Genomic DNA, 11,984 nt, shown 5'->3' with positions numbered 1-11,984 from the left:
CACACGTTGGAAACGATGATCATCGGAGAGTTCATGAGGCACCCAAACACCATGAGAGGCATGCAATTTCAGGGCCATTTTATGAGTGTGTTGTCTTGGGTTAGACTCAACAAGCATCTTCAGAGCATCAGTATCAATTCCAACATGTCGGCCCCTGCCATCACAGTTTTTAAGGCTAAAGTCACCTGAACGAAATTTGCTGAACCATTGTTGACACTTAATAACGTTCAAAACATTTCCATAAACTTCTTTGATATTCTTTGTGGCTACAGAGGCATTGTTTCCTTTCTTGTATTCAAACAGCATTACATGTCGATTGTGTATCTCATCGTGTGCCATCACTATAAGGGATTAGAGTATACTAAACTTTACACATTATATAGGCTACACTAACATGACATTTAGGCGGTTTGTTTAACTATTATACGTTATGTACGTTTTTGGGGGGAGTGGTTAATGAAAGTGTTCCAAAACGCGACATTAATTTATTGATGACCTAATACAATAAATCATACAAACAAAATAAACTAGAAGAAGAATAGAGTATCTTTGAAAATAACATAAACATTTGAAGTGAATAGCAGATTGTTATTGGCTAAACCTCTCCCTATAAACCTGTTAATTGTAATTTAAGAGACATTTTAAGGATGAGATATGATATGTTATTTTTATAACAGTAGGAGGTGAATTTTTACATTTGTACTGTGTTGTTCTTAAGTAGAAGTTTTCGGGTACTGTTTTACATATGAGATAAAGTATATTAGGTAATATTATTGATAACTTCAGTGCTATTAGATGAAGTGTATTAATTACTATTATGGGTAATTTCAGTACCAGAATAAATGGATAAATGCACAGTAAAGTTTTGTTAGTCTCAAAGTTCTACTGTTATACAGTAAACAAAAACTTAAATAATAAATCGATTGGCGTATAGCACAACCATGTTGATGCTAGAAATTGATAGTAATGCATTGTTATAAAAGTAGTGCAATTAAGCTTTTCATGCTAAAGTCAATGCTATTTTTTTTCATAAAAAAAGAACAACTTTATCTCAACAGTAAATGCATATAATAGAGTACTGTGTGGTATTTTTTATTTTTATAGTAACTCCAGAGTTGAAAATAGACAATTTCTATGTCAAGTTTGTAAAAATATCTGTTTTTATGTAAATTATTTTAGTTCTTTGAGTGATGTAAGGTTTTTGTTTTTGATGATCAATACCATAGATATTTAAAAACTTCTCTCTGTGTATGTTTTTTGCTTTAAAGCGTAGTACAAACTTGCTTTTTTTGTTGTTCAGTAGTATGGTAATTTTGTTTTATCATTTGTTCGAAGACATTTGCCATCTTTTATTTTCACTCATCCATAATTATATCTCAACTATGTGATGTACTAATATTGTAAATCTCTGTTGTTGGCTCAAAGTTTTAAATATAATTTAAATATTTGTATTTATTTTATAGTTACTACAAATTTAAATGTGTTGTAGTTGTAATGAATAATAATAAACCATTATTTTAGGAGCACTTGAAGATCCAGTACTGTCCTACGAAGCAGTCACTCAACAAGAAAGTATGTTTTTTTTATAGTTTGTTTGTTGACACTGAAAAATATTGAATTTTTTATTATTTTTTAGGGTCCTCTGTATTCGATTTCACAATCAAGTTTGTGTTGTATTTTTATAATGGTTTTTCTTGACCTTAATTTTCATTATGTCTGCTAGGAATGACTTTTTTAATTTTTGATTGTAAATAACAGATGAGGTTTTGGGTTAAGAATTTCCACTGATTTTCTTGTATAAATTTTGAAGTTTTAAACACTGTTGTAATTATTGTTTGGAGCATTGTCATTCTTGTTTGTGTCATTAAACAAATATTTGGTCCATAGTCTTATAATGTAAAGGTAGAACATATGTAAAAAAGTTTTAGCCACATATATAGTGCATACAGTCACAAAAAATAATGTCTTCAGTATCTTCTGTCATGGATTGAATATTTCTGTCTGCTCATAGAGCTTAAGAATATAATATCCTCAATCAGGTATCCTGTTTATTAGCAGATGCTTTAGAAATGTTGTAGTGTAAGACTACAACATACATTATCATTGGTGTTTTGAGAAGAAGTTTTCTGGTTTTTGCATTCTGTCTATGTATCACATTTTGTAGTATCCAGATTAAATCATGGATAGTCACAAAATGTAAAGAACAAACTATGAGGGCAAGCTTACATTCAAAAATCTCTTTTTTCCTGATATCATATATCACCTGATTTTCCTATATTCTGTCTTTAGTAGTCCGTCCTCCCAACAATTTTTGAATAATTTAACAATCTCAGCTTATTTATATTATAACAATATTAGACTAAACATTGAAGTAAAATACTCTTACTTAATACATGTGGAACCACTAAAATGAAGTAAATAGCATTTAGTAAAAGATGTTGACCCACACTTTATATTTCTGAAAAACACAGAAATTTGCAATCTATAAGCTTTTACCTGTTACACGGATTATATTGCTTGATTTATCTGTGAAGGTGTAAATAAAAAAAACTATGTCATTGAAAAATTTTTTGAATTTCATTTTCTGACTTGAAAAAAGAATTGGATAATTATTTCAAAATTTTTGGTTAAGTGGAAATGACGTGTGTAAGCACAGTAAATCTTTAGTAAAAATTATTTAGTTACAAAATCTGATTTTTTTTTTGTACAACAAACTTCTAATGTTTTTAAAAGGCTTGCCAAATTTTATGAAGATACACTTAGTACATTCAGAGTTATAGTATGTATAGCTCCTCATTTACATGGTTGTTTACAGGGTCAGTCAAAAATGACTGAGCCTGAATATAGAGGGTTCGAGAAAATTAAAACCAATGAAGTTTTTTCAACATCATTCAAAAAATATTTCTTTTTTTTTAGATTATAAAACTGATATGGTATGTGTTAAATATTTTGTCATTTATTCATTTTTTATTGTTTTGTTCTGTACAGTTTCATACACAAGGCCAGTCATTATTTTGGGTTTTCTGAAAGACAGAATTAATGAAGATTTAGTCTGTGAACACCCAGACAGATTTGGTAATTGTGTACCTCGTAAGTAAGATAAGTTTTTTTAGTAACATATCCTTTCATTGAACTTCAGTTGCATATCTAAAACATCTAAACAATCAAATCATTTACAGTAGATTTCTATATAACAGAATATTTATGGCATACATAATGTTTTATTTGTAATGAGTACATATGATGAAAATAACAATTTGAGATTAAAGCTAAATATGAAATAAAGAGCTAATGGTGTAGGAGGTGTATGTTAGAATCAATCTCCAAAGAAAATATACTTAAGTTGATTTTTTAAAATTAAAAACATAACCATAAAAGAGAATCATTATTTTAAGTTTTTTCAGTATGAACTGTGTCAAATATATGTAAGCACTTACTGATGCTAGTGTTTATACTCTTCCTACTGAGCTTGTAAATGAATCATTCAATTTAGGCTCTTTTTCAGAGTTACCATAATTTCATATCTTTTTAAACAAATATAAATACTTCTTTCAGTACTATGAGATGAAGTGTATTAATTACTATTGTGTGTACCTTCAATACTATGAGATGAAGTGTATTACTTGCTATTGCGGGTACCTTCAGTACTATGAGATGAAGTGTATTAGTTACTATTGGGGTACCTTCAGTACTATGAGATGAAGTGTATTAGTTACTGATATGGGTAACTTCAATACTATGAGATGAAGTGTATTAATTACTATTGTGGGTACCTTCAGTACTGGAATATATAGATTTTGTGCCTTCTTAATTAAAACAAGGCTAGTTCTACAGAAAAAAGTGTCTTAGTAACACTAATTACTCTGGCTAAACTGACATTTCTTCAGTACTGAAGGAGCATCATTGTAAGAATGGTTGTTTCTTTCATGGTCTTGATAATGGAGTCAACTCTAATAAATATTCCAGCTTTTCTTTTAGCATGTTTATTAAAAATAATAATTAAGTGCAAATCTGTGCAAAACAGTAGGAAGAAATAACATTATGATGATTTTTGTTGATGTTTTTACATCTGAAAAAAAAAAATATATATATATATATGAATGAACAAAAACAAGCCCAAACAGATTAAAGATGCTGCACAAATTAAAAGGATCCCCAGGGTACAGGCTATAACGTGGGTTATAAAATGTGCCCTGGGTTTTTTGGAAAATTAATGCTGAAACAGTCAAACAAAATAGATCAAAAGGAAGGACTGTGTTAAAAATGGCAAATCCAAACCTGTAATAAATTATTTTTAAATGAACAAAAACAAACCCAAACAAAAATTATATTAAAAATGCCGCATAAACTAAAAGGATCCCCGGTACAGGTTTTATATATATATATATATATATTATCTCATATCATATAAGTTTTCTTACAGAGTCATGACAGATCAAATATATAAATGAGAGTACAAACTTATAGTTGAACTTTAGGTTGTGAACAGGATGGAAGAGAAATAAATCTTTCTGATAAGTATTACCTACTAAAATGTTGATGACAGTAAAAAATTTAAGTCCTATTTAGTGTTGATGAAGTTTTATGGATTTGTTATAGGATATAGGTAGATTTAAAATTGTAATGGTAAGCTGTGTAAGTGAGTCACCCGGGGTTCGACTTCAACACCAGTTACAAGAGATTAGCAATAATTACTTGCATGGAGTTTGAATGCTGAAGGTTTTCAATACTTTATAAGATGGACATCTTCAAGCATAGGAGATTTTTAGGAACTTTAACTCTAGTATCTAGTAACATCTGTATGAAGGTTACTGACTTCTTAATTCGTCATTGGAGAACTGATTTTGGTTCCAAAAACATGACTTTTTATTCACACTTTCATGTGTTCTTATGATGATTCAACTAGCTCTACCTGCTCGTTTTGCAAGTCGTTTTTTTGTCTCATAGGTCAACTCCAATATTTTATCAATTCAAAAGCAAAACTAATTGTTAATTAGTTATGGTCAAGAGTTGTTAATCGGCCACCTCTTTGCATATTTCTCCTCATCTTCCTTCTGATCAAAGTTCACCCAGTGAGTTTTTTATAGAATTCAATTCCTCTAGGTAGTTTTGATAATATAAACTTTTTGTAGCCTTTCTCTCTGCTACAATTATGTCTATTTATGTAGACAAGACAAACCACTGGTTTATACTGGAGTTTGGAATGCATTTCAGTATTTGTTTAGTGTATACATATCCTTCTTTGGTCAAGCGTCTCAATATGGTTTACATTACACATACTCAGGTGTGTCCATTTCTTGTTCACTTGATGTGTGTTATACATGAATATTTTTAATAAAATTATATTTTTTGTTCACCGAAGCATTTGTAAGTCTTGTAAAATGCCTCAAATGCTTCAAAATTTAGAATTTCTTTTTTCTACAGGCTTTTAGTTAGTATGCACCAATAATATCTAAAGTAATTGAAGAGTTAATTCTTACATGACTTCATAGTAATTGATAAATTTGTTAAAATTCTCTAATGTTTTGTTCCATCTTTGATGTTTTCAGGAAGTAAATTTTCTGAAAATAAGATAAAATTAAAGATATAATAAATGTTTTAAGAATTCCTACCCAAACAGTAAATCAATGGTGGATGATTTTCAGATACAACTCGTCCAAAGCGTGACTATGAAGTTGATGGCCGTGACTACCATTTTGTAGAATCAAGAGAGCAAATGGAACGGGACATTAAAAGCCATATGTTTACAGAGGCTGGGCAGTACAACGATAATCTATATGGGACAAGTGCCAAAGCTGTACAAGATGTAGCTGAGAGTGTGAGTAATCATGTTTGGCTGTGTAAATGTATTAGTTTTAGTGCAATGTACTTTGGGTAGAAAAAGTATTGATAAAATAGTTCTGTATGAGTTATTTATGCATTAAGTTTAAAATATATATAGAAATATCTATTCTTTTTAATAATATGATATTTTGACGACTAGGTTTAGATGCTGATATATAGTGGTATTTGTAACTGATGTTGCTTGTAACAGTTTTAGTGCATTTTAAAACTTGATAAACTAGTTGTAGAGTTGGTGTAATGTTGCCAGATGAAGTAAAAATGTCTTACTTTGTTATCAACATTTTTACCAGTTATTAGAATTTGATTCATTTGTATTTAAAGAAAAAAGAATATATATATATTTTTTATATATAGATTAAAGTAAATATCGTGTTTGAATCTAAATATAAGTTGGCTTATTAAGATTCATAACTTTGCTAACGAGAAAATCAAGAATCGCTTGTTACTTCTCTTCCTAAAATGCAAGCTATATTTGTCCTTGTGTCATGCTGTTCATCTCATGAGGGTACATATATCAGTATATTAGATTTGCTACATCAGGGTTCATGCTATATGTATTTTTATTGCTATCTACTGTGCCCATGTAATGTGTATCAGTATGTGATGTTCAATTTATATCTTCAGGGCAAACACTGTGTTCTTGATGTTAGTGGAAATGCCATCAAGAGACTTCAAATGGCTAACCTCTATCCCATTGTTATTTTCATCAAACCCACCTCTGTGGAGTCCATCTTGTAAGTTGTGAACATCATTTATTAAAATAACATAGTAATTGATTGGTCTGTTTTTGGTGTAGTATAGAATTTTTCTTTTTTTTTCACAGTTATCAGTTTTATTTTACTAAGGGTAGATTGATATTGTTAGGAATGTTGTTTCTATATTTTAGTAAACTACAAATATTTGACTCATTTATATAAGTTTATTGGACCTTGTATCCTTGGTTACATGCACTTATCATTATCAAAGCAAGGTACTTACATAGAAATTACCCAGAAATTAACTTAGCTAATTGAATATACAATTCTAACAAGGATTATGCAAAAGCATTGAACAAAAACTTATAATGATTAGAATGCATTGACTTGTACTTGGTTATTAACTTATGGCACCACTTTAGAAAAATAGCTTGTGCATTCTTTTACAAATAAAACAGTTATCATTTATTTTTCACATCTAATTTCACAAAAGCTAGATAGAATTATATTAGGTAAAATTCTGAACAGAAAAACTCCTTCTATACTCTTTGTCCATGTAATAGGGATGGTTTATAAATTTTGAGCACTACCATTTGGGGTTGCTTCAGCCCCTTATGTTTTCTGTCAGGTAGTCCGAGTATTTGCTCAACATCTTTATGCTCTGGGGGTTGAGTTTTCACTATTACATGGACAAGGAGTATAGAGGGAGTCACATACATCACTTGAGCATGTCATGCTCCTATTGGTGGAGAATGATGCATGATGATTTGCATGAGATGTTGGAATTTTTCGATTCAAATAGGGGGGGAACAGAAGGTTTGTGGCATGTGTAAAGAAAAAGTTTGCATATAGAGTGCAGCACTGAACAAGAATAGTAAATTTTGTGAGAGGAAGTAAATAGTATGGGAAATAATTTTCAACGTAGGAAAATTATAATGTTGGGTACTTTTGAATTTGTTGATATTTAATAATGGAAATTATACAAAACTACATACCAAGGAATGTCTTGGCCAGAAATCAAATTTGTTAAAAGAAATAACTTTTTACTTTGCAGTGTGTTTGGAGCAGTTTTCCTCCTGTTCACATGAATTAATGTAGTAAAATTCATTGGCACTTGTGGAAGTGTTCAATTTTAAAAAACTCACTTTTTAATAAGCAACAAAAGAAGATGATACTGGAAACAGTCTCATACACTCAACATGTTTCAATGTGTTTTACTACGTCATTTTCAGGAGTGTAATATTTTGGAAGAATCACTTACTTATACCCATAAAAAAAAAAATCACCATAATACAATTTACATTTTAAAGAATTTCATGCCATCAGTTTCATCATCATTATTCACTATTTTAATTTTACCTTTTTTATACTTGATTATCTCATTAGATTCACGTATATTCATACTAATAACATTTTTAGGTTGTGATAAAATAACAGTTTCTTCCCAGTTAATTATGTGTTTAATTTCATTAATATGTTCTGCTAATGGTGAAATGATAATGTTATTGTTTTTAACATTTATTTTCATTCATTATGTATTTTAAATTTCTGCTAGTTTGTCCTATATAAACTTTTTCACATTCACGTGATATTCTATATATACCAACTTTTTCTATTAAATCAATTGTATTTTTAGTTATATCAAGAATTTGGCTAACTTTGTTTTTCAGTTTATATATATTGGGAAAAATATTTATTTGTGTACCAAATTGTTTCATTATTTGACAAGATAAACCAGGTATAAATGACAGTACCAAACATTCGTTTTTACTTTTTTCAGTAAGTGGTTTTAAATAATATTTTCCTTCTTGATCTTCAGCATTTGACAGCTCCATCAACAATATCAGGAGTAAAACCTCTTTCTACTGCTATGTTTTTAATTATTAATACCTCACTATTAATGTCTTCCTGTTTATAACGTAATTTTAGTATCCTATCCACATAAGAGTAAAAAACAGTAGTTTCTCAGATTTATGGTGACAAGATTTTTGATGTGGCGGAATGATTACAGAGAAAAATTTTCAAAAAAGTATTAGTTTCAAATTTATCCTTATTTTTACTTACTAAAACATCCAAAAAAGGTAAACAGCTATTTGTATCAACTTCATAATTAAATCTGATAGAATTGTCAGTGTTATTAAAGTAATTAGCAAAAAGGGCCAATTCCTCTTTATCATGCCACCATATCAAAAATGTGTCATCAACATACCTTAACTAAGGCTGTCCATAAATAAGTCGCATAATAACGAAGATAAAGGAAAACCATAACTAAATCTTCATTTTGTTTATAAACTTTACTGTTAAGTTGAAAAAATAAGTTTTCAACACATACTTTTACCAGGTCAATCATATCCATTATTTCTAAGACTGAATTATTATTATTTTCTTTAAATTTTTTCTCAAAACATGCAATAGTTTTTTTCACGGGTACTTTGGTGAACATTGGCACAACATCAAAAAACACCAAGATATCTTTCTGATCTAAAATTATCTCAATTCTTTCAACAAATTCAAACGAATCCTTGACTGTGTATTTATTTTTATCCCTTAAATATGAAATTTTTTTTTGACATGAATTTTGCTACATTATAAGCTGAACTCTTAATATTAGATACAATAAGTCTAAAATTGTTCCCAATCTTATGAACTTTAAGCAAAGCATATAGTCTAGTTAATGATGTCTTCTTTATAACCTTTTTTTTTGAACTACATGAGAAATTTAAACCTCTGTTTAAAACACCTAGTTGTTTGTCATTTATTATTAAATCTGATTTATTTATGACTTTAGGGTTATTTAAAAAGATATTATACTTCTCTGATAATGTATCCAGTTTATAATGTTTTTCATTCACTTCTTTTTTTTTTTTGTCTAATAAAGTTTTGAATTGTATATCCAATGTAATTTTACATCTAGCAATATATTTCTGTGTAGTTATCCACGACAAAAAATTTAATTACAACATCCATAAAATTGTTAAATAGATCATCTTGAAACTTAAATGCCAAGTTTTATTTCAGGGAGATGAACAAAAGAATGACTGAAGATCAAGCTAGGAAGACTTACAATGGTGCAATAAAATTAGAGCATGAGTTTGCTCAGTATTTTACTGGTGAGACAACTTGAATTTTAAAATACTGAATGCTTGATAATTAGCAAATTAGGTAATTACATGAGTATAGTCAGTGTAAGTTATTACTGCTGATTGATTTCAAAACAAGTTTATTGGCTGATTATTACTTTTTCATTTTATTTGAGATTTAAATTATTTGTAACCTAAAAGTCAAAATTACAAGGTGTAATTAAGATCACTTATTTGTCTTTTGAATTCAAAACAATAGGAGCTTTAAACTATATTTTCAAAATTTGTAATGGCTTCTTCTATTAATTATGCAGTTTTAACTGTCTACTTAAAATCTCCTTTTAAACTGTAATTTTTCTTTAGGTATTGTTCAAGGTGATACCCCAGAAGAAATTTATTCAAGAGTAAAAAGAATAATACAAGAACAGTCAGGCCATGTTATCTGGATTCCATCTAAGGAAAAACTCTGAGAACATTGCAGGAGAACAGCTGGCACTGTCCTACTGTGTACATTTCACATGTCTACCCACATCAGTTGCTATGGTGTTGTAACTATACAGCATTTGAAACAGTTAGGTTTGCGTATGAAGGAAAAAACATCTGGGAGTTCTGTTAACAGGAGCCAGTAAATAGAGAAAACAGTACTGAGAAAATTCAAATACAAGAACAAACACAAAATCAGTGGGTGGAGAAGGAAAGATATATTCTATGAGATAATTATGAATAACTACCTTGTAGAATTCAGTGTTCTACTCATACGTTTGCATTCCGTAAACAGAGAAAACAAGAGGAGTACTGGATTGTGGAAATTAATATTGTCAGTGTATTTCATTACTGGCAGATTTGCTTGCAAACACGTATAAATTGCTTGATGATAAAAAGTTTAACAAAAGCCCTTGTAATTAGTATGCATGAAATACAACACGTCACAAAACTACAGATTATTATTTCAACAAATGTGTGTGTGATAAAAGCTTTTAATTGATTTTGCCATGTTTGTATAGTCTATTCACTATTACATTTGATTGATGAACAAAAGGAACACAATTTCTGATCCACAATGTGTTTAAAATACAACTCTTAAAATGTTCCCAAAAAAGCTATAGTTGTACACATTTTTTAGTCGTGGTGAAGTTTTTTATTAAGATTTCAAGTCTTTTGTTTGTTTTTTAATAGATTATGAAACAGCATTTTTCACTTGTATTAGGACAATGGAAGTTTTTAATTGTTTTAATAAAAATTTTCTCAAGATTATTTTTACTCTTTCTTGTGTGGGTGTTTTATTTGCACTGTGGCTGGATGACAGTGTTATTTGTAAAATTTTCTCACATATAGGAATGTTTTTATATCTTTCTGTGTACTTGATTCTTAGTTAATGATTTAAAACACATACTCTTGTTGGTTTGTTTTTAACTGTAAATCAAAGCACATTTGAATGATTGTCTGTATTAATCATATGCAAATTTTACAAGTATCTCATATCATAAAACAATGTTATTCAATGTATTTCAATTAATGAAATAGGTTAAATTCATTTCTGTTTTATAACCCATTATTGTCTGTGATGTTTTAAAGGAGGAAAAAACTTCAGAATTTTAATGGAATTAACTCCATTTGTTTATTGGAAGGTGTTTTTTTTTACAGTGCTGTTTATTTCTAAATATGGTCAGTTGAGGTTATGAACGAATTTGATAATTGAAATAAATTTGCCAGGGTAGACAAGACCATAAAAATGTGTGAAATGTCATTTCATAAGCTCAGAAGAAATGATAAAAGTATAATGTGTGTATATTCAAGTGACTTTAAACCTAAGGTTTTAAAACTTCTTCATATAGTACTGTTAAAAAGCAAAAGAACTAACAAATAACAATTATGAGTATGCAACACAACAGTTTAAGAGATCTATATGTATTTTAGATTGTTGGTTAAGAATCTTTTAACAGAAAGGAAATCTCAAGGATTATTAAATTCTTATGTTATTAGGTTGTTTTTATGTATATTATGTTACTGAATCTGTAGGAATTCTTTTTTTTTCACAGTGTCCATTCCAATGCTTACTTGTTATTATTTCTGATCATTGTAAATCTGCTGGTTATGAATCTCTAAATATTGTCTGCTTGAACTGTACTTGTTTATGTAATAAAGTTTAAAAGGTATTTTACTTATCAAGTAATTTATTGAAATTGGAACACTATTCACAACATGGACTATCTTCAGTTATAAGAATAACAAAACTTGAATATTTTTAAATATACCTAATAATTATTCACCATTCATTGCTCTAATATTTTAAACATAAGATTTTTGTGCAAATAAAATGTTTCATTTGCAAAACTATAGTGACAAATTAACCAAATAGAAAAAA

The 11,984-nt window shown here is 29.0% G+C and overlaps 1 protein-coding gene across 10 annotated transcripts in view; it reads left to right on the top strand.

The window, feature by feature from the left end:
- LOC106460238 (disks large homolog 1-like) overlaps positions 1–11,775 on the top strand; it is a 238,958-nt gene extending 227,183 nt beyond the window's left edge. For all 10 annotated transcript variants that reach the window (XM_022387152.1, XM_022387146.1, XM_022387141.1 and 7 more), the window contains 6 exons: positions 1,522–1,572; positions 2,989–3,090; positions 5,646–5,818; positions 6,469–6,578; positions 9,558–9,649; positions 9,983–11,775. In XM_022387152.1, the coding sequence (XP_022242860.1) occupies positions 1,522–1,572; positions 2,989–3,090; positions 5,646–5,818; positions 6,469–6,578; positions 9,558–9,649; positions 9,983–10,089 (635 nt within the window). In that variant the 3' untranslated portion in view covers positions 10,090–11,775. The remainder of the gene's footprint in view (positions 1–1,521; positions 1,573–2,988; positions 3,091–5,645; positions 5,819–6,468; positions 6,579–9,557; positions 9,650–9,982) is intronic.
- Positions 11,776–11,984: the final 209 nt, after the last annotated feature.

The sequence above is a fragment of the Limulus polyphemus genome, unplaced genomic scaffold (assembly GCF_000517525.1).
Source record: "Limulus polyphemus unplaced genomic scaffold, Limulus_polyphemus-2.1.2 Scaffold32, whole genome shotgun sequence".
In the NCBI taxonomy this organism is placed as follows: domain Eukaryota; kingdom Metazoa; phylum Arthropoda; class Merostomata; order Xiphosura; family Limulidae; genus Limulus; species Limulus polyphemus.
This window is presented reverse-complemented; position numbering and strand designations above follow the sequence as displayed.